Source organism: Poromitra crassiceps (assembly GCF_964638095.1).
Source record: "Poromitra crassiceps genome assembly, chromosome: 2".
Classification (NCBI taxonomy): domain Eukaryota; kingdom Metazoa; phylum Chordata; class Actinopteri; order Beryciformes; family Melamphaidae; genus Poromitra; species Poromitra crassiceps.
Window position 1 is genome coordinate 21,224,071 of NC_139624.1, and position 24,435 is coordinate 21,248,505.

At 43.6% G+C, this 24,435-nt stretch overlaps 1 protein-coding gene across 1 annotated transcript in view; it reads left to right on the forward strand.

Annotated features, from left to right (window-relative positions):
- Positions 1-17,971, forward strand: part of LOC310798869 (NXPE family member 3-like) — a gene marked incomplete at both ends in the record, with an annotated part of 31,369 nt that extends 13,398 nt beyond the window's left edge. The window contains 3 exons of the mRNA XM_083661432.1: positions 7,682-7,752; positions 11,875-12,081; positions 17,415-17,971. Of these exons, the coding sequence (XP_083517558.1) occupies positions 7,682-7,752; positions 11,875-12,081; positions 17,415-17,971 (835 nt within the window). The remainder of the gene's footprint in view (positions 1-7,681; positions 7,753-11,874; positions 12,082-17,414) is intronic.
- Positions 17,972-24,435: the final 6,464 nt, after the last annotated feature.

A 24,435-nucleotide genomic window follows, 5' to 3' on the forward strand; every position in this document is an offset into this window, starting at 1 on the left:
TCTCCGAGGTGCTCTTTAAGAGAGGCATTAAATAGACTAATGGCCACAGGCAGGAATGATTTCCTGTGCCTCTCCGTACTGCATCTAGGTGGAATCAGTCTCTCACTGAACGTACTCCTGTGTTCGACTAGCACGCCGTGGAGTGGGTGCGAGTCATTGTTCATGATGGAGCGTAGCCTGGACAACGTTCTCTTCTCTGACACCGCAGTCAGAGAGCCCCGCTGCCCCAGCACACAATAGCATACAGGAAGGCACTAGCCCCCTCCTGCCCTTTCTCGTTCATGGCTCACTACGTCAAGCTCAGGCCTCGGACCGGCCCCTCGGCTCCCCTGCTCCTCATCGCACCCTGTCACCACACGACAAGATCCCGGTTCACCCTGCACCTCAAGCAGACGCTCCAGCAATGCAACCTCCCGACGTAGGACTACTCCAGCCACTCCTTCAGGATCGGAGCGGCCACCTCGGCTGCCGAGCAAGGAGTGCCCTCCGCCTCCCTCCAGCAAATGGGCCGCTGGCCCTCATCGGCATTCTCCAGCTACATCCGCCTGGAGCAGGCGGCCATACTGGCGGCCCAAAGAACCCTCCTCCCTTAATCGGTGAGCATGGCAACAAACAGTGTCCCGGACTTTAAAATGTCTCGTTGGTGGCGGCTCCCCGTAAGCATGGCGCCCAGTAAGGCGCAGTAAATTCCCCGGCTCATTTTTGGGGGGATAGAGTCGGAGAAAGTCAGGGTAGTTGCGCCAAGGCAGCCAAGTAGGCCAAGCCGGGAAGCGCCAAGCTAAACTTTAATGTACCAAGATCGAAGGCCCGACCGAGTTGGGAGCGCCAGCCGCAAATAGCTGTAAGTCGCTAAAAAGGTCGAAGGCCGGAAAAGTACAATCGCGAAGCGCCAAGGCGGCCAGGTAGGCCAAGCTGGGAAGCGCTATCGCGAGGTGCCCGACCGAGTTGGGAGCGCCAGCCGCAAATAGCTGTAAGTCGCTAAAAAGGTAGAAGGCAGGAAAAACACGTACCAAGGCCCGACCGAGTTGGGAGCGCCAGCCGCAAATAGCTGTAAGTCGCTAAAAAGGTCGAAGGCCGGAAAAGTACAATCGCGAAGCGCCAAGGCGGCCAGGTAGGCCAAGCTGGGAAGCGCTATCGCGAGGTGCCCGACCGAGTTGGGAGCGCCAGCCGCAAATAGCTGTAAGTCGCTAAAAAGGTCGAAGGCCGGAAAAGTGCAATCAACTACTGGCGCCTGCAGATCTCAATTAACCTCCGGTAATCAGATCTTCCTTTTGGGCGATCTCCTAGCCTATGCAGGTGCCCTCCTCTGCCTCAAGAGCAGCGCCACTGGCCAATGGAGTCAAGCGCCAAAGCATTTGCCATGCATGCCGATTGCTAAATAAAGTTTGTCTAATCCTACCAACTGGCCTCTCCTGATTGAAGTGAGGTCTCCAGACCATAGTTCAAGCAGAAGGCCACTCACGCATAATCCGATCATCCCCTGACGACAGTCAAGTTCTAGCATAACGTGGTCAGTCAAAAGTCCTAGCATGACGTCTGCTATGACGTCAAACATGACGTCAGTTAATCCTCATATATATAGCAAGGGTTCTACGTCACCTCTCTCTCTGGCCGATCATAGCAGCAGCAGCTCACGGCAGCCCATCTCCCTTGAAGCCGGCCTCCGAAGCGTTGTTTTGCCCCACCCACCTCCCCAGTCCGCCACCAACGAGTCTTGACTCCTGATCCCCCACGGGGGGGGGATCTCCTAGCCTATGCAGGTGCCCTCCTCTGCCTCAAGAGCAGCGCCACTGGCCAATGGAGTCAAGCGCCAAAGCATTTGCCATGCATGCCGATTGCTAAATAAAGTTTGTCTAATCCTACCAACTGGACTCTCCTGATTGAAATACAATTGTGCAATAAAAATTCTTGACAGCAAGGAAGCCAATTAGGTTTTACCATTGCCGTGTCATCGAGAAATTAAACATTTTAAGTTTTGATAATTTGATTAAATTCGCTAACATAAAACGTATCCATAAATGTATTCATAATCAGGCTCCTTGCGTAGTAGTAGTAGTAGAAAACTTTAATGTCCTCCAAGGAGGCAATTTGTTGTACAGCACAGTACATGAGGACACAGACACATTAAAATAAAAACATACACAACTCATAAAAATCATAAAATCATCTGTAGTGGTCAAAAATACTACAAAAATACGCAATAATACTGTGTATTAAAGTGCACGTGTTGGCAGCCCTGCATATTGGCTGCATATCTGATAACGATAAAACAACAAATAAAAACTTCAGATTCCCTGAATCTCACATCTTATTTAGCTGGATGATTGAGATGGGGATAAATGAATGTTTCGCTCTGTTGGTTCTGATCTTGGGGTATGTGTACCTCCGACGAGAAGAGAGTAGCTGAAACTCTGCTGACAGACAGTGGATGGGTTTTGTCTGAGCAGACCTTGTCTGCCTTCACGGTCAACCAAAGTACAGGTGGTACAGGTCAGCCTGCTGTTGCCCCATGATTTTTCCACAGATCTTAACAATCTTTCCCAATTTATTTTTGTGAGTAACTTTGGAATGTCCGTACCAGCATACAATACAATAACAAAGAATACTCTCAATAAAATACTTATAAAAAAGAGTAAGAATTTTGTTATCAATGTTAAAAAAGCTCAATTTCCTAAGGAAATACAAGCACTGTTGGCCCTTCTTAAAGATAGCATCCACGCATTGGTCCCAAGATAATTTGTGATCTATAATCAGACCAAGGTATTTATATTCTGTCACCACCTCAATCTCCTCTCCTTTGATCATGGATGGGGTGGATAGTGGAGGGTCTCGTCTAAAGTCAAAATGAACCTCTTTAGTCTTGGCTATGTTCAGAGTCAAATGTGAGGCCTCACACCATTTGACAAAGTCATTTAGAACTGGGCCGTGTTCAACTTCATCGTGTCCCAGTAGGCTGACCACGTCATCCGCAAATTTAATTATATACTGTCCAGGGTAACGCTACGAAAACAATCTGTGTATAAAATATATAAAAAGGTTGACAGCACGCTGCCCTGTGGTTCGCTAACATAAAACGTATCCATAAATGTATTCATAATCAGGCTCCTCGCGTTTTCAGTGATATGGTGAAACCTCTTGGGTATTTTGGCTCAACCACTACTGTTGCAGGGAATTGCACAGTGCCTTATCGCAAAACCTCCCTTGGACAAACCACTTTCTCTTTCCAGAGGATTAAACTATGGAATTCATTACCCACACATCTTAACACATTGACTGCCAGCCGTTTTTTTCTTGCTGTAGGTAGCTTCTGCCAAGCCGTTTTTTGAGGATTGTGGCTCATTTTACAAGAGCCGAGGATTCTTTTCTGCTTGGAGTTTGTGAACATACAATATCTCAAAAGTACTAATAGAATGTGTACTTTCTCTGTCTAAAAGAGTTAGTTTGTAGAGTTAGTAGTTATGTAGATATTAGCCGTTGAGTACAGCATGGTTTCAGGGTCTGAGGCAGAAAGCTGAGATAATCGCAGTTTTGTGAAATTCAATCAAACAGGCAGAAAAGTCACTTTAACCATTTATTTTTGGCATCAGTGAGACATCAGACATCTGAACAATAGTTGTTTTCAATAATGGAGGAATAATACCATAATAAAATAAATAAATGTCAAAATAAATACAAAACAAGAGCAGACCACAGGTCACTCAGCTTTTTTTTTTTTTTTACATGTTTTTTTTTTTTTATAGGTTTTTTCGGTTCGTGATCAAACCGGTTTCAAGTTCAAGTTCAAGTAGTTTATTAATGTCCCAAAGGGCAAATTGGATTACAGCAAGGCGTAGAGGCTTGAAACATAAAAACATAAAGTGCAAACCATACATACAATGTCATAAATAATCAAAATGTAACAACATTTAGACATACGATGGGCCAATATAAAAGAGCATACGTCTGGTGCGGCTGATAAATAAAATAAGACAACACTAATAACTTAAGAGCGAGATGAGCCAGCGGCTGGTACGGCCGATAAAACAGTATAAAACAAATTAAAAACAAATTAAAAACAAATTAAAACCGTACACCGAATCCAGAACTGTTCCAAAATGTAATGGGTACTTCCTTGGCCCATGTTACACCCATCCACAAAGTTACATGAAAATCGGCAGGTGCTTTTTATGTATTCCTGCTAGCTAGCAAACAATCAAACAAAGAGCATCAAAAACAGGCAGTTTTTTTTTTTTTTTTATGACCCATGCCTACTTGTGCCACCGAGCACGGTTCCTCTCTGAGTGGTACACCTCATAGCAGCCAGCCCTGTGTAATGGGACATTACACATGACACAACATCAAAAACAGGCAGTTTTTTTTTTTTTTTATGACCCATGCCTACTTGTGCCACCGAGCACGGTTCCTCTCTGAGTGGTACACCTCATAGCAGCCAGCCCTGTGTAATGGGACATTACACATGACACAACGGTAGCGTGTCTCGCTTCTAACACCTCTCTCTCTACAAACTCTACACCTCCTCGCTGGGAGCTCTTTTTTGCATGTGGCTGGATACTTGGCCATTACATGGCCCGCTAGATCGACATCCAGCCTGCTTGGAGGGTCCAGGTATGGTGCCCGGCCCGGCCTGGTTGCAGGTTGGTCACTGCCCTCCCCCCCAGCCCCCACCCCGCCACCCCCCACCTCCTCCCCCACCTCCTCCTCCTCCTCCACCCCAGCCCCCACCTCCTCCTCCACCCCAGCCCCCACCTCCTCCTCCACCACAGGTCTGGTCCATGCACCGACAACACTCAGGATGAAATCCAGCAATGTTTTACACTTTCTCTGGCGTTTAGCTGGGTGTTTAGCTTTGTACAAAACAAAGGCGTTATAAAAAGACATCTGAAACAAGTACATGACAAACTTGAATGGCCACCTGGATGTCTTCCTGGCAAAGGGATAGTAGGCAATGTTCTGGTCCAATCTGTCTACCCCATTCATGTACTTGTTGTAGTCCACAACGCACTTGGGTTTTGCGTGTGGGACCCTCTCTCTGCTGCCTTTCTGCCTGACCTGCACCGTCTCCATCGTGTCGTCGTGCATAGTGGAAACCATTTTCACGATTCGCTTGTCGCGCCAGGCCAGAACCATGGTGCCACCATTGTGGCGCATGACCGTTTCCCCCATCTTCACTGTGTGGTTGGTAACCTTCGTAGCAGGTGGCTCGCCCCTGTTCTTCCTCAGAGTGCCACAGACATGTGTCTGACACTCCAGCAGCTGTGCACACATTCCAACAGAGTTGTAGTAGTTGTCCATGTATAAATGGTACCCCTGCCCTGCCAAGTCCCCAAGGAGGAACTCCACCGTCTCGCCTAGGGAGGACCGCTCACCACAGTATGGCTTCATGCTGTAGCAGTAACCTGTCTGGGAGTCACAGAGATGTATGATTTTATCCCATACTTTATGGGTTTCTGTGGGTTGTACACCTTGAAGGCCAACCGCCCACGCCACAGGAGCATCCCCTTATCAATACTGATGTCTTGACCTGGTGTGAACATGGCTCTGAACTTTCCTAACAGGTCATTCAATACTGGCCGGACCTTGTACAACCTGTCTGCACCATCAACATCAAAATTGTTAGAGAAATGGAGGAATCTGGTTAGCAGTTGAAAGCGGTTGCGAGACATGGTTTTGTTGAAGTGGGGGGTAGCATACAGTTCATTTGTGGTCCAGTACATGGACAGTTCAGGCTTCTTCACGATCCCAGTGAGGAAGTATAGTCCCAAGAAGCTCTTGATTTCTGCCACATCAGTGTCCTTCCACCTCCCAAGCCTTGAATAAGGCAGAGCCTCGCTCACCTGACTGATGCACTGATGTGCATACAGATTAGTTTGTGCTACAATGGCCTGGAGCAGCTCATCGTCCAGGAAGAGCTGGAAAAAGTCCACTGGTTGAGCAGGAGCACCACCAGTATGAGGACCCGGTTCTGCTGTGAATGGGATGTGGGTTGGCTCCCAGTCAACATCACTCCACTCAGGAGGACCTGCAGGCTGAGGACGTTTCCCACTTCCAGCTCCATCTGCAAATTATAGAAATACATAATTACCATAAACTAGTGTTTTTTATATGTGTGGTACTGAATTCTGGCTGGAACCTGTGATGTGAAAATAAACCTGATTCTGAACTGTGATCTTACCCATTTTCCTGGCACCAGAGGCTGTAGCACCAGATGCTGTAGGCCTACCGCTACAGCCGGCTACGGGCTCCTCTTCAGAGTCTGAAATTCAGTAAAATGAATTGACTGACTGCTGGCTTTTGTACAGTCATAGTAATTACATTTACACAAGTTACACAAGTCATCTCAAACATCGTCTTACCACTGCTCTGTGGAGCTTCGCTCCTGGATGGCTCCCATTCGTCCTCAGAATCCGCGTCTGGAGAAGACGTGAGCTCACTCGACTCAGACTCAGTCAGTCCAGCAGCAGCAGCCGCTACATGCATGGGCTCACCCCGTTCTTCATCCGAGACCTCGGAATCGGTCTCCGGCACAAGCTCGTTTCGGACGGAAAAGAAATCCAGCAGTGATCTCTGATCCGCCGATCGCTTGCGTGCAGCCGCCGAAGACCGCTTGCGTTTGGCCGGCATGGCACAAACACGCCACCCGCTCCCAACTAAACTGAAAACTGAAAATACTAACTAAACTAAACTGAAATAAAACAACTACTGCTACGACTAGATCAAACTGAACTGAAATAAGGCTAATCTACCGGCTACCAACTCGATCAAACTGAACTAGAATAAACGCTAAATACTAAAATGAACTGACGCTAAGGCTAAGCTAACTACAATGAACTGTAACTACGCGCTAACTATCTATCTAAACAAAGTCTACTATAAAGACTATACTAAACACTACTACTGTACTAACAACTAACAAACTAAATCAACTACGCTAACCAACTCGCTCTAAATCTGACTCTAAATTGCTAAATTGCTGAAATTCTCTATCTATAAATCGCTATGTAATGCTATGTCTCGCTCTGTCTCAAACTTACCTACTACCCACGCTGATCAAAGGAGCCCGCCTTCCTTATATAGAAATCTTTGTTAGAGTACTTCCGGGGCAGCGGGAGAGGTCGGATCCACATTCACCTATTGCCCAAGGGCCTCACCTAGTGGAAACCACTGAAAAAACAGTTTGACGTATTAATACGTCCATGGCAGTGAACCGCTGGATTTTTTTTGACGTATATATACGTCAGTGGCAGTCAACGTGTTAAATTATTATATTATTAACATAATTGGGATCATTTTAAATCCAAACTAAAACAGTTTCTGAAGAGCAATCAGCCATGTACTCATGAGTGACTTTGTCACTTTTGTGTGTGTGTGTGTGTGTGTGTGTGTGTGTGTGTGTGTGAACTCGCTGTTCTATGTTATATCTGTTCTCTCTCTCTGTTTATTGTATATATTGTATTTTGCTTTTAATAACATCTGGGACAAACATTGCAAATTATCTTTGGCTATAAATATGATATCAGTTTCTTGATTAATGTTCTATGAATATGTATCTGCCCACAAACAAACATGACATAAATAAATAAAATAATGATGATGATAATGATGATTATTATTGCATTTGCACATGCATAAGGCATGTTTGTTTGTAGTTTTCAAAGAGGTTTTGTTGTGTCTCTTTCCTCAGTAAAGTCAACATGAATGTCTTCATTCATGCTTCAGGGTCTGCCAGTGTCAGTGTGTTGCCAAAGGAGGAAGGTAAACACACACACACACACACACACACACACACACACACACACACACACAGCCGTTGTGTGCCATGTCATTAAGTGACTAATCAAGGCCAAATGATAGTATGGAACTGTAGAAAATAGGGTTTAAAGCAGCAGTAAACAATTTAGTAGTTAACAGAAAGCGCCCTTTTGTAGAGAATGTTCTGACCGAATCCCCATTTCACTGAAGATAACCTGATGAAGGTCTTTGGGTAACGCTTTAGAATACAGCCCGCAAATAAGCATGTAGTTATAGTATAACAACGGGGTGTAGGGCTGTAGTTATAGTCTAACTACGGGGTTTAAGGAGTGAATTAATACTTTAACTAGAGGGTAACAAGATCTGTACTTATAGTCTAACTATGGGGTTTAAGGAGTGTAGTTATAGTATAACAACGGGGTTTAAGGAGTGTAGTTATGGTATAACAACAGGGTTTAAGGAGTGTAGTTATGGTATAACAACGGGGTTTAAGGAGTGTAGTTATAGTCTAACTATACGGGGTTTAAGGAGTGTAGTTATAGTATAACAACGGGGTTTAAGGAGTGTAGTTAGAGTATAACAACAGGGTTTAAGGAGTGTAGTTAGAGTATAACAACGGGGTTTAAGGAGTGTAGTTAGAGTATAACAACGGGGTTTAAGGAGTGTAGTTAGAGTATAACAACGGGGTTTAAGGAGTGTAGTTAGAGTATAACAACGGGGTTTAAGGAGTGTAGTTATAGTATAACAACGGGGTTTAAGGAGTGTAGTTATAGTATAACAACAGGGTTTAAGGAGTGTAGTAGTTAGAGTATAACAACAGGGTTTAAGGAGTGTAGTTATAGTATAACAACGGGGTTTAAGGAGTGTAGTTAGAGTATAACTACAGGGTTTAAGGAGTGTAGTTAGAGTATAACTACACTCCTTAAACCCCGTAGTTAGACTATAAGTACAGATCTTGTTACCCTCTAGTTAAAGTATTAATTCACTCCTTAAACCCCGTAGTTAGACTATAACTACAGCCCTAAACCCCGTTGTTATACTATAACCACTGGTGAAAGTGGACCGGAACCGTCCGGAACTCAGTTCCGTTAAGAAATTCTGTGCCTGAACGGCATTCCTGGAAGACACGCAGCTGTTGTCAATCAAAATCCGATTGCGCTGCTGCTCGGCTGTCTGTCCATACTGCGTTATTTCGAAACCCACATAGGTTAAGCCAAAACCACGCCCTGTGCCCGCCTACGCAGCAGTCAAGCGCCGGGATTGGCCAGGAGCAAGTCTTTTGTGCTCTTTTGACAGCTCGAATCTCCCACACCACAACCACTGCACAGCACGCAGCCCAGCGATTTCATGAACCAACTGAATTGCTCTTGAGAGCGGACATTGAAATGAATGATGGTCACATACCTTCCTTAGTGTATTAACGCTATTGAAAACGTAATACAAGCTTTTAACACATTTCCCACACCACAAACACTGCGCCCAGCCCAGCGATTTTACTAGGCCTAACCAAATTGCTCTTGCGCGGACATTGAAAATAAATTACTGTAATATATTAACGCTAATGAAAACGTAGCACAAGCTTTTAACACACAAATTATTTTTAAACATATTTATTTCAAAACATCATTGTAAAATTCAGGGCTTTAGCCAAAGCTTCAATAACAGAGCTCAGCTGACAGTTGAACTTGCAAATGAAAAATATAAAAAAATATAAAATTAAAAATACAATAGGCTACAGCACATAGGCCTAGCTTCTTCTTTTTTTGGCACAGCTATTCATTCCCCCCAGTCCAGCAGTTTGTTCCAGGCCAGTGAAGTCCCAACAATCTACAAAAACATGCAATAATATAAAATCATAGATACAAAGTTGAATCATACACAATCAATAAAGCCAAAAGTAAATGGTTAGCCTTCCCAATGGCATCTGTTATTCTGGCCTCATAATAAGCACTGAGGCGGTGGTCAGAAAGTCAAATAACCGCAACAACACCAACAACTACAGCAAGGCTGCAATGAGGATATTATTATTGAAAGACAAAATCCTACATCGCACCAAAGCATACAATGTAGCCTACCGCGGTTATTCATAATAGTTCACACAGGAGAGAAACAATTTAATTGTTCAATGTGTGGTAAATGTTTTGGTCAAAAAGGAGAGTTGAAATCACACATGATAGTCCACATAGGATAGTCTGTTGTTGTAATGTTTAAACAGGCCTAAATAATTCACTATAGCCTACATATTGTCAAGTGTTTCTAATTTCTACACCATAGGCTACAGGCATTCAAAAAATGGATGTGTGTGTTCAGGGATTCATGAAGCTGGGGGCGGGAGGAGGACAATATGAAACGATGAAGGTTGGGGTAGTATAGTTCCTGTAAGAAATTCAAACCACTTTCACCCCTGACTATAACTACATGCTTATTTGCGGGCTGTATTCTAAAGCGTTACCGGTCTTTGTACTGAAACCGTGTTATAGTCAAATATATTTGCAACTAGTCTGATTCACAGGAAGCAGGCTGTATAAGCTCTGCCATTGGCGCCGACCATTTCAGTTGAGAGAAGGGAAATCCATTTCCACTCCCTACATGTCTGCTCTAAAATGCCTCCGCTGCTGTGAAACAATGCTAGCTAACAAGCTAGCAACCTACACAATGTGGATTGTACAGGCCTGCTTGGTACGTTCGGTGGATGGTTGTAAAGATAACGGAGCATTTTCATCCGTCTGCCCCAGGGGCGGTTTTAGCATCAGGGCTTTGGGTGGGCTCAGCCCACCCAAAGGTCATGGACCACTGAACCCCTAGGGGGGTCCGGGGACATGCCCGCCCGTTCGAAAATTTTGTACAGTTTCAAGTAAAAATGGATCAAACTGGCGCACTTTGAGATCAAAATGAAGAGACTAGATCTATGAAGAACTACACACATCAATATCTTCTTTACCGTTCTGTGGTTTTACAGCGATGAAAAAATAATTGTTTCCCTATATATACTATATATATTCTGCATACAGGTTACTATATGGTAGAATTATGCTTGCATAAATAATACCAAAATTACTTCAGGGGAGTTTCAAGTAAAGTAACATTTTGCTTTGTAGGCAAAACAAAAGTAAAATTAAATCAAAAGGGAACTTCCTAACTTATTGGCTGGAATAATATTCCGACAACATAATAATATACTGTAAGCACTAAAGCAGGAGTTTGCAGTCAACTAGTTGAAATTAATATGTGGCAGTATTTGTGGGGGTCAAAATCTATGTAGGGTGTACCACCACAAATAGATCAGTGTATGGGAAACACTGACTATTAAATTGTGTGACTAGAAAGACACCAATAAATCGGAGAAAATGTACTTTAATTTTGAACAACAGCACTACAACGGTGGCATTACAAATGGTATTATGAAATTATTGTGGGAAAAAACAAGAATGCAACTTTTTTTCATGAACTTTAAGCAGAAAATTAAAAAATAGTTTTAAAGCAAAAATAAATAATAAATAAAGATCATTTTAACAGAAACTGCTACTAATGGCCACCATGGATTTGGAGAGGGGAGAAAAAAAAGAAAGAAAAAAAAGGGGTGGGCTGAGACTATTTTTGGGTGGGCTAAAGCCCACCCAAAAAAGGCCTAGAACCGCCCCTGGTCTGCCCGATGATAGCCATGGCCGGAGGCATTATGTTTTTGTCCATAGCTTATGTTTATATCCGTACGTACGTCCGATTCTCAACGCAATATCTCAGGAACACGTTGACAGAATTGCTTCAAATTTGGCTCAAATGGAATTGGAATCAACGATGAACTGATTAGATTGTGACGGTCAAAGTTCAAGGTCACTGTGACCTCACAACCGCCATTTTCATGCTCGTCAACATGATATCTCAAGAACGGCTTGAGGGAATCTCTTAAAATTTGGTTCAAATGTCCACATGGACTCGAGGATGAACTGGTTAGATTTTGGTGAACAAAGGTAAGTTCAAGGTCACTGTGGCCGCATGTCCGTCTGTTCCATCAAAGAAGTTTATCAACTTTGAGAGGTAGATTGTGCAAAAGGAGAGGCTGAGCCTAATATTTCCTCCATTCAATGTGTATCACAGATGTGTCACAGATGTTTGTTTTCCTCTCAGGCCACCTAGAGATGCACAGCAGCGTTTTGAAACCTGAACCTCCTGGATATTATTACCAGGACTTGTGGCGAGCCCTAGGGGGCCCCACAGTTCGCCAGTTCAACAACCCCACTGTCATCAGCAAGTGTCTGAGAGACAAGATGGTCCACATGTATGGAGACTCCACCGTCAGACAATGGTTTGAACACCTCACCTCTGTGCTGCCAGGTAAAGCTCTTGTAGCAGTTTGGATACTCTTGTGTTGCATGCAGATGTTTGCAATGGAATAACGTTACTATGAATAGCCTAATATTATGGTCTAAAATAGGCTAGCCACTATATGATCTTTTGGAAATCTGACTTTGCAAGACTAAAACAAAAGCCCTGTGATAAAAAATTGACGAGGTTTACCTGCATTACCCCCAAGAAGAGTAGGATATCTCGGAGTTTGCACATCAGATGCCAGTGCAAATGCCCATGTCATTTAATTCCACTCATGTTTAATTATAGGGGTGTGGTGGGGATCACTGCACAAGTCCGATCAAGGCGTCAGAGAAACAGTTAATATAATTTAGTTATAACTCACGTTAACATTGTAATATGAACTCACAAAGTTTGTTTACATTATTGAACAAAGGAATGGTGGCTTCAGGTGGGCTACAGCCGAGCGATATTGATGCAATGAAGCCACATAGCGTTTGCATGTTACATCGTACGTGACAGCAATTTCTTTCAATGTCAGCTATCAAGATTCAGTTGGTCAAAGAGGGGTTGTGAACCATAAGTATTTTATATGGCTATAGTGTGAGGATTTATCCATGCAGTTTTCAAGATGAAAGATCTACACCAGAATTTGGTATGGAAAACCAATACTTTCCCGCCCAACTCAACGTTGTCATCAATGTCATGCGACCGTTCTTTTAATACATCCATGCATGCGACCATCAAAGGGTACGTTTTTAAAATCTATTGGCCTACGGCCGCCCTGCCAATATTCTGGCCACTGCTGCCACCGCACTGTTGTGTAGGCCTGTTCATATTTGGGAGAAGAGAACGCCATTAATATCACATGTCACTTTGGTGTGTGTGTGTGTGTGTGTGTGTGTGTGTGTGTGTGTGTGTGTGTGTGTGTGTGTGTGTGTGTGTGTGTGTATGTGTGAGAGAGAGAGAGAGTCAGTCAATGTTGGGGGTAACTCATTACAAAAGGAACATTATAATATATGTAATATATTACTTTTATCAATAACTTATAACTAATATAACTTATTACCAATATAGGATTTCAGTAATATTATATCAGTTAAGTCAACACAAGTTACATTTTTTTTTTTTTTTTTAATCAAAGCAAATTTAAATAAAGACACAATAATTTCCTAATCAAATTGTGTTTTTAGACAAATAACCACTAGATGAAAATACAAAGGAAAAGGATAACATTTAGAATTTTGGACGGTTTACACCAAGGGCGTCGTTTTGGTCTCAAAGTTGGTACTGTAGGGTCGAGGACGGCATGAGGGGAGGCGGTGGTTTGAGGGTTTTTTTAACCTTTTTTAGCAATATAGAGGAATATCTCATTTTAAATGAAAAAAAATAGTTTTTTTAACCTTTTTTAGCCATATTTAGAGGAATATCTCATTTTAATCAACATTAGGATTATACTGTTGTGATGTCATTATTCAGTATCTTCTCCTTTTCTCAATAACTTTCATGTCACCACCTGCTCAGCTCTCTCACAGCATGATTGAGAGAGATTAAAAGCAGCACAGAGTAGGCTATCAGGGCTGAGAGGTGAAACGGGTTTCAGTAAAAACAAGTTTGGTGATTCATTCATGTGCTGATGTACGATCGTTTGAGAGTGAAAGCGCACTCAGTACTGCACATAATAGCGTTTCATTGCGACTTTTCACGGGCTGTTCTCACTATATATTACCATTGTACAATAACATGCTGATCACTTCTGAGTATAAAAGCATCTGCCCCAGCGCGAGGTCCGCGCGGAGACTCGCGGAGCTCCACCCCACGGAGCTTGCTCGAGTATAATGAGCCCTTTAGCCGCAATGAACAATGTCGTCTTTTAACTGGAAATGGTCCCACACAAAACTTTGCTTCGCTCTTGTCATTTCCTCGTCTGGGCTGGGGGCTGGAGTGCTGAGCTGATCTCACCGCAGCCAGCCCAGTGAGACCATGCCCATAGCCCATTGGACTGGCACATTCAGTGGTGAAAAACAGAGGTAAATGTAACTTTGAACATAATGCAAATTAATTTTACTCGATAATGGTCAGGTAAATTCTATCCTTGCAAAATATGGGAAGACAATCTAAATAACCTATATAACTCCACTCCAAAGATAATGCAAATAAGGTTGCTTAAAAGTTGATAGGGACAATTGGACACCCTGAAATGTTGGTTGTGACATGTCACAACCAACCCTATGCAAATCGATGCGCTTGGTTTACACTGACTTCAAGACGGTTGAAATTATTTTTCGGCATGGCTCCGGGCGATGTCATTCTGCTGCTGTTATTTTGGTGAAAGTAATGCAAAATTAGTGTAATAAGTAACGAGTTACTCTACACAGACAGTAATATTGTAAAGTAACTTTATTACTTTCAAATGAAAAGTAACTAGTAATAGTGAAAGTAACTTGCCCAACGTGTGTGTGCGTGCGTGTGTGACTCCCCGACAAAGGAAGTGGGGAAGGCTATTGGGACGCTATTTAACGTTGGAAAAGATCAGCATTTGCTTTTTATTTTCTCCTACCTACTGTTGGTGTGAATATAATAAAATCTATCTATGGCAGACGGAGGGTCATGCACTTTGCTCCAGTCACTAAGGGAGGGTCAGAGATTTTTTTTTGTAGCTCCAGGGAGGCTCAAGGAAAAACAAACAGTCACCCCGGTACCATCCCCCCCCTGATAAATAACGAACAGTCCCTAAGAGCACCGTTAACTCCCACAGGAGTTAGCAACGCTCACTGTACGTTCATGTGTTTGCAAAAGGATCCGCTCAGCTCACGCTTTTATGAGCCTGTTCAATGAACGGCGCTCTTTTAGCGCGTTCATGCACAACACTGTGCACGGCCCTGCGTAGCATGGATGCATTAATTTCCATTTAAGGACCATTTAAATTAAATAAATCCATTAAGAATTGAAGATTGCAGAGGAGTTTGAAATGGATGTCTGTTCATATTACACACGGGTTTCGCTACTAATTAAAATGTTATGAGACAGTCAGCAATAAGTGATGTTTATTTTTTGTTTATTTTCAATTAGTTTGTATTCTATTTTATTTTATCTGATATGTTGGCTTAAAGCTGTAGGAAATTATTTGTGTTTATACAGACGCTCTATGCACGTGTCTACTGTTTACAATTGAGGGGACTTTTTTGGAATTAATATAATGTATAAAGTAGTAGCCTACTTTACCTTTCATTAAAACAATCTCTAAATCGTGCAATCCGATGTTTTCTGGGCATACATAAATTTACACCTGTGTTGGCTTTTCAAGGGGATATGGGTTGGGAGCCTTGTTTGATCAAACAAAAAGGTGAAATGTTGAGATTGTGGAACCGTCTATCTAATATGCCAGAGAGTAGAGTTGCAAAACAAGTGTTTAACTGGGATAAAGCACATAACTATCCATGGTGTAATGATATCAATGATGTGTTCAGGGAAGCTGACCAGCAATTTATTTTCAGAAACAGTTTACGTTGTAGTGTTCGCTATATTAAACATAGGCTATTTCTTGATTATAAAGAAAAATGGGCCAATGACATCTGGCTCAAACCAAAACTTAGAACATATGTTCAAATTAAAAATATGTTCACTCCAGAACCCTATGTTACTTTACCCCTGGATAGATCCAGAAGATCTTTATGTGCCCAGTTGAGAACGGGTACCCTCCCTTTGGCTATTGAGGTTGGCAGGTTCAATTCTATTGCTGAGGAGGAGAGACTTTGTACTGTATGTGAATTAGGTGTTGTGGAAGATGAATTTCATTTTGTGTTTCATTGTACGCTATATGAGGAACCAAGATTGTCTCTATTTCAGTTAATGCAAAATAAGAAACCGGAACTATTTTGGTCAGGAGATGATGCGAAGTTGGAATGGTTGTTCAGAGATGAAGTCTTCAGTTTGGCCAGGTTTATTGGGAGGGCTTGGAAACTCAGAATGGAGAAGCTGTTCATCTGAATATATAATTCTGTCTTGTTTATGTTTGAGCGTTTTGTAGCTTGTTTGTTGATTTGTTTGTATTGTTGAACTTGAATGATTTGTGTCTTGTAAGCCCAGACGGGCTGGGCACCTTGAATATGGTGCATGACACAGAAATAAAAATCTATCTATCTATCTATCTATCTATCTATCTATCTATCTATCTATCTATCTATCTATCTATCTATCTGTAGGCTACATGCCATGATTATGTTCTTTGTAGGCTATACCCTGCTATCAATTGTTTTTAAGCTCAATAAACACAGATCTAATATTTCACCAGAATTTCCCATTTGCCCGGCACACTGAAATCTGGCAGGACACAGTGACCGGCACCAGTTCTTTCTATTGCAAGGCAGTCAACGCAGGTTAAGTTAGACACTACCCACTAGCTAGCAACACAGGCTATCTCCTGTTTAACTCACATAGCAAGTTTGCTAGATGTAAAACACAATTTTCTCAACAACCAAGCAACAGATTTGAAAACTCATTTTACCATTGGCATTAGCATGACTTGCAACCCGTTCTCACTCCGAGCGCGTAGCATATTGACGCTTTGTCCCGTCCCTTGTGCGTCGCTTGTTACTAACATGGTACCCTTGAGCGACCCATGAAATGACTTGGGCTTTCTGACTAAACTCAATGTAAACCCATGGAAGTCATCTTTGACGCTTATGGCAACTGCTCCCCCATTAGCCTAACTGCTCCCCCATTAGGGTCTGGAGGAGCTAACCTCTCCCAGACCCTAACCCTAAACCTAACCTCTCCCACCCCCCATGCCTAAACCTAACCTCCCCCAGACCATAACCCTAACCTCTCCCACCCCCCATGCCTAAACCTAACCTCCCCAAGACCCTAACCCTAAACCTAACCTCTCCCACCCCCCACGCCTAAACCTAACCTCCCCCCAGACCCTAATGGGGGAGCAGTTGACTAATGGGGGAGCGGTTAGGCTAATGGGGGAGCAGTTGCCATAAGCGTCAAAGATGACTTCCATGGGTTTGCATTGAGTTTAGTCGGAAAGCCCAAGTCGTTTCATGGGTCGCTCAAGCGTACCATGTTAGTAACAAGTGACACACAAGGGACGGGACAAAGCGTCAATATGCTACGTGCTCGGAGTGAGAACGTGTTGCTTGTACAGATAGCTCGTGTTTCAGTCATTCAGTGTTGTTTTGACAGTAGTGTGAGAGTAGTTGCTAACTATACTAGTTGGTAACTATGAATCAAACCGGTCTGCAGCGCTAACAACGAGCCAACCACATATTCCCCTGCATCCACAGTGCATCCAACTACAGCATGGAAGCCACGCCGTTATTAGACTCTGTCTTGTTTCTTTTTTTCTGTGTTAGACCTGAAGGAGTTTGACCTGCATGTCAGCTCGAAGATGTCCGGACCACGCATGGCCATCGACAGCGAGCGCAACATCATGGTGAAGTGGCGCATACACAGCGTTCCGATCCGGTCCAAAAACATCCCTATCTGCGACTTGCGCTACATCGCCAATGAGCTGGACAACCTGGCTGGAGGCAGCCACACCGTCGTGGTCTTCGGCATCTGGGCCCACTTCAGCTCTTTCCCCATCGAGGTGTACCTCTGGCGGCTGCAGGGCATCCGCAGGGCTGTGCGGCGGCTGCTGGACCGGGCTCCCGGAACGCTGGTGGTCATTCGGACCGGAGGCCTGATGAGCTATACGGGGAACGGGGCACTGATCACCAGCAATTGGCACCTACTGCAGCACGACAAGGTGCTCCGGGCCATGTTCAAAGGCTTGAATGTCCGCCTGGTGGATGCCTGGGACATGACACTCGCGCACCACCTGCCCCACAACATCCACCCTCCACCTCCCATCATCAAGAACATGATCAACGTTATCTTGTCCTACATCTGTCCACATGCAGTAAAATAGCGGTGTGGCGGAATTAAAAATAAAAATAAAGAAAAAAATGGCACTTGTTCTCTCCTGACTAGATCCTTACTTGTGTTGTATTAAACTCTCATGTCATGTGTACCTCGCTTTGTATATAGGCGTCTGCCAAAGCGGCGACGGGGCTCCAACCGGGTTGCTGTAGTCCCGGGAGCATATATCATTAAGCCGTGCGACACCAAAGCACTACGGCTATTCGACACAGCACAGAAGCTCATTGAAACCGTTGCTGCTCTGAACATTTAGGCTACAATGCAAGAACGTAGCTTTGATTTCAAAGGTGGAGGGGACACATTTTGTACAGGCCCACATTCTCAGGCCCAAGAAGTGCCTGCCGTTCCGTTTTTTTTTAAACATAGCTTTAGTTTTTGGACTTCAAAAAGTGCAGGGGTCCAATACTGCCTTCTTAAAAAGTGTGTGTGTGTGTGTGTGTGGGGGGGGGGGGGCATGACCCCAGTGTCCCCCCCCTTCCTACGTCCCTGCTACAATCTCTCTGAAAGTGGCCCGAGACATTTGGTATATGCTTACAATTTAATATCAGACGGGGAGTTTGTGGTGGTGTTGTTGTGAAAACTTGTAATTTACCTGCTAACAGCTCTGCGTACTGTGTGCATTTTTGGGGTCATATAGGTCAAGTAATGATTTTTAGCCATACAAAATACTTAACTTAAACTTGAAGACATTTTTCTCAGTTTCATTGTTAGCGTAGTTACTGCGGTTAGGATTTGTAGGGCAGTACAGTATAATCTAAAAAAATCTTAATATTTTAATCAATCTCAAACGTGCTGCATTATTATTATATTATTAAATATAACTATACTGTATGTGAAGTTCAGGTCACTTATGTGCTTCAACACATTGTAAACTTCCATGAAGAACATTGAGTCATTAAGTACCAAAGTTGGCATCATGTGAATTTATTTTATCAATCATTCTCAATCAAAACATTCCTATTGTTTCCCATGCTTTCAATTAAGCAGCCAAGAAAAAATAGTGATGTATTATTTTCATGTTGAAATGGAGTTTTCCATGATCCTTGCAGGGGCGCCAAACTCATTTTAGTTCACGGGCCACATCTGCGACCCAATTGATCTCAAGTGGCCCAGACGATGAAAATAATTCCATGAATAATAATTAAAAAAAAATCTTCCCCAAAATCATCACTTCTTTTCATTTAGTGTAAAGAAGTACAGCTACATTTTGAACATTCACAGTGAATCGACCATTTACAAAACAGATGATGAACAGCCTGGGATGATATGAGAAAAAAACAAGTACCATGTCAACAATATGTCTGTTTTTCCACATTCCATAAAACAATTGGTGGACACGTTTAGGCTACTGCTAATTAAAACTGATGGCAACTTGGCAAGGATAATCACAATACTGTGCTCAGTATACAAGATTCAAGATTATTTTTTATTTATCCCAAGGGAAATTTGTCTTGGACATAATGTCTGCCACATACTACATACAGTACAACAGTGTCATAACAAAAGAACAACAACAAAAGACCAAGTAGCGCATCGCACACAGGTGCAGACATGTGCGAACATACAGTGCATACACATTTTTTCCACGGTGCCAGCGTAGTTGCAGCGTGGACTACAAACGGCAATGTCAGGTGAGTCAGTCTGGTGGAACGGAAAGGACACTTACATTGGCCTCTAGACTGAGACTCCGTTTGTGGTTGTACCATGGGTGCAACACGCATCATGGGATTGTACAGGATCTGTGCTTGTTTGATGTGGGGTTGGATGAAGTATGGTACTTGCTGACAGCAGATACCTTTAAATATAGGACACCTCAACTTCCTGTATCTGTGCTACATAGGTTTATCCACTGGCATGCCCACTTAGGAGACTGCAGCAGGCCCTGAGTCTATTGGAGTCAATGGGAGGAGTGAACGTGATCTCAGATTATGACTGATAAGTTTTGCCCCATAATCATCAAAGTAAATATCGGACCCATTTTCCGCAAGTCACATAACTTCTGAACTGAGTTCTGACACTAAAATAGCATTTTCAGACCGACAGATCAGGAGAAAACCCTTTGCTCAAGACCTGTCTCTGTGTTAAGGTGACCAGATTTCTCAAATGAAAATCGGGGACATTTTGTGCTCTGCTAGGGGGGCCCAGGGGAGGCTGTGCCCCCCGGCTTTTAGAAAATTGTGTACATTTTACAGTAAAATGCATAAATCTGGTGCACTTTGAGAGCAAAAGTAAGAGGCTAGATCTATGAAGAACTTTGTGATTTTGAAACAATTGAAAAAGAAGCAGTTTACAATGGTTACTAGTTATCTGGCACATTTTACCACAAATTAGACAGCCTAGGTAATTCATGGGAAATAGGCTACTGGTGTATTGTGTAGAGTGGCAGGAAGAGAGGGACAACTTCTCTCTTTGACCTCACCAACTGGTGGATAATTTATTTCCACAAAACAAAAACATTACAGTAGTGATTTATTACCTCAGTAAACACTTTCCTTGAGTTTAGGGTGTCGCTCACCAGTTTCAAGTAGGTATTCAATGGCCACATGACCATATTAACTGCTAATGTAATATTAAATGCTGACAAAATGACCATATTAACTGCTAATTTAATATTAAATGCTGACAAAATAATTTAAAAAATCATGTTAATACTAAAAGGCAATTTTAATGATTAAAATTGTAATCTAGAGATAAATATGACCTATTGTGTTAATTTAAACCAGGGGTTATCAAAGTTTTGATGGCTGAAGGCCAATTTAGGGAACAGTAGGCTATACAATCTATGCTAATAACTAGATAACAATGATCCATCGCCAATCATGTTAAAAATTGACATTTTTTTCAATGGAGTTTGGTGTACATAAAAACGTTACTGACTTCTCTGCAAAAACGTTTTGAGTTAGTTACTGCACTTACTTACCAGATAGTTTTACTGTACTTTTAACTATTCAAAACAACTGGGATGGATAACCCGCTGAATGGGGTCCGGTAAACAAGGACGGTAAAAGCAGCAAGCAGACGCCGCCTCTCGTTCGCCACCTCTGGGGCTTCGGTTGCGGGCGGCTGGGTCCTGGGAAAACCACGGCACGGGCAGAGGGAGACCATCTACTCTGTGATCTACTCTGTCACACACAGGCAGCACTTTGCACAACGTGCACAACGACAGGCTTTTGTGGTGCCGCAAATGCTCTGTTATCGAGGTTCTTGCCAGTATTATTATTTGACTTTGTGGCCAAAATCGGGGACATTTTCGGGGACAGCTCCAGCCGGGGACAGAGCACCGAAATCGGGGACTGTCCCCGAAAATCGGGGACGTCTGGTCACCCTACTCTGTGTCAGCAACACACTCTTGTGAGATTGGGCAACAGGAGCTCACGTTAGCAGGGAGCTAAAGCTACACGTGAAGTTCATTGATGTAGCTAAATCTGTGGTTGGAAAAACCTTAGATACAACCTTAGATCTTAGATACAACTAGATTGAGCTATTAAGGGGCAGCTTTGTGTTTTATATGTGTGTGGAGTTTGGGAACTCATGATCTCTAGCTCAAGTTAGCTTGCTAGGTTAGCACTAACCTCGCATCACCAGGCTCTCTCTCGCTCACAACACTTCAAGGGGAGAGGTGACCACGCCCATTTTGGAGACTGGCAGAGTACCATTCCTTATTAATGGCAGAGCCTGGAGTTGTGTGTCTCTAAATCAGTGGCTCTCAAACTCCTTGATGTTAAGGACCCCTAAACTGACACAAATTAGACCACGAACCCCCATTTGATGAGATTTTGTCCCAGGGTCCCCCATCTGATAAGATTTTTGCTTTTAGATGTTTTATTACAGAACGTGTATGAAACCCATGACCAAAATAGTCATACATTCTGTCAGTGCTACTTATGGATTAGTCTTGCTTACCAGACTTCCCTCCCTTCCATGAGAGAGTCTGGCAGCGTATATCTCCACACTGGACTTGCAGGGGGGAGGAAATGCTCTGTTTGGTTTAACCTATAGACAAGTTTCCTGGGCACTTCCGGTTTGCTTCCGGACTCGGCCGCGATCGTGTCTGTCGCTTCCGGTGTTTGTGAATACGGAGAAGCGTAACGTACTACCGTAGTAGCCATAGCGACCGCCGAAAAAATGCAAACTTGGGATCATTCTGCGAGTCTCCCTATCTAATGAAAGAGTGTCTATCCCACACCCGTTGACAGTGGACACATGGGAAGATAATATGTGTAAATGGCCGAACGTAACTACAGGCAGGATTATAGCGTATTTTGAGGAATCAATGGCGGTGGACGGCAACGCGATGAACTATCTCAAAAGCTCCGAAGCGTCAGCCAGACTAACGTTAGGTTACAGTCCTCTCCTCTGTCACAGTCAGTCAGACTAATGTTAGGTTACAGTGACAGTACTCTCCTCTCTCACAGTCAGACTAATGTTAGGTTACAGTCCTCTCCTCTCTCACAGTCAGTCAGACTAACGTTATGTTACTGTCCTCTCCTCTGTCACAGTCAGTCAGACTAACGTTAGGTTACAGTGACAGTACTCTCCTCTCTCACAGTCAGACTAACGTTAGGTTACAGTCCTCTCCTCTCTCACAGTCAGTCAGACTAACGTTAGGTTACTGTCCTCTCCTCTGTCACAGTCAGCCAGACTAACGTTAGGTGTCTCTCCATTCAAAAACAACCCAGTTTGCCTTGATCACTGCAAAACATGACATGCCGTGTGTAGCCTCCACACAATAGGGCTACACACGGTAAATCATGGTAAATACGCAGCACAATACCCGCCGTGGTAAACAGAAGAAGACTGGGATATTAACTTTGAGGCGACTCACTTCTAGACTTGAATGAAATTGTATTCACCTACTATCTGCTCCGTGGATTACCATTTTACAATTTCGGAGACGAAATTGTAACATAGCAACGTTGGTCCACAAACGTTGCTATTTAAAAAAAAAATTGGGAGATCGGGTTGGGATTATAACGTTAGTTTGCCGAGTCGCACCTGGTAATCCAGAAATGGCCTTATGGTACCTTTGTCTACTTGTAGATCATCAAGAAACTTTAAATTAATAACGTTAGATGTGTTTAACAGAGCTGTATATCGGGTCTAGCAGCTGATCAGCAGCTCAGACAGCCTCAAACACGAGGTGATTGTCAGCTCTATAATTCGCAAAATAGCAGTGGATGGAAACGCGCACTGTGTTTTGTGACAGCCACGCACTGCACAATGTGTTCCAGAATAACCCATTGTTAATAACGTCTGCTAACGTTAGTGTAGCTGATGTTATCGATCGTTGTAAAAAAGTTTGGATATTTCGGCTGCTGCCTTCTGATGTGCTCGCTGCTGTGGACTTAAACGGAAGCCGGGGACACGAAAGGCTGCTATGGCGCCGCCCTAGGAACGGCCCAGGAAACTTGTCTATAGTCTCGCTTGCCAGACTCTCTCCCTACAACGGGGGATCCAATCATTTTCAGCGTGTAGCAACGAGCTAGCATTGTTGATGTTTCACAGCGGCGCAGGCATTTGAGATCAACAGACTCGACACACACCAGAGACATTTGAGATGGACAGATTCACCACGGAGGGAGCGGAAAGGAAATCCATATATGGTGGCAGCCGGTCAGTCAGAGCGGGTCGGAGCCAATGGCAGAGCTTGCAGCTAGGGAGCGGAAAGGGATTTTCTTCCGCTGCTGTCTGAAATGGACGGCACCAATGGCAGAGCTTATACCAGCAGCCTGTTTCCATGCAGCCAGACTTCTCTCCCGGAAGGGAGGGAATTCTGGCAAGCGAGACTACTTATGGATGGTATTAGTGAATATCAATTATCCCCCCTTTTGCTGGGGACCCCCTGGAACCCCCTCAAGGACCCGTGGGGGTCCGCGGACCCCATTTTGAGAATCACTGCTCAAAATGATCAGTCTCTGCTGACAGTCAGTGTACAGTACTAGGCTACATGCAGTAGCAAAGCCCGGCCAGGTTAAGGCGGCCCTGCATGTGAAACTCACCCCAGGATAAAGCAGTGTGTTCAAGAAAATCGGGTAATGTGAGCTCCAGGCCTGGGGGCTGCATTGGGGCTTGGAAGACGCCTTAGATGCTTACAACTCGGATAGAGGCGAGCTCCAGGCCGGGGACTGCCATGGGGTCCTTGGGAGGCCGATGGTAGATGATAAGGTTAATGTTGTCTTCTCTGGCTGCACATCACAGCCTGTTGAAATGAATTCTCCTTTCATCTCTTCTTGCACTTGCAATCAAAGTTTTGTATGTTTCTTTTTCATTGATAGACTGTATCAACTGATCCTGTCAGCATCATCACTCCCCATGCCTAAATCCAACCAATCATAACATTTGATTGATCTCCATTGTGATTGCCATTATAGGGCCTTGCGGCTCTATGAGCCACATGGCCAAAAGCTACTTTTTATTACTAAAAGGTTAATCTTCTCATTTTAGATAATGCTA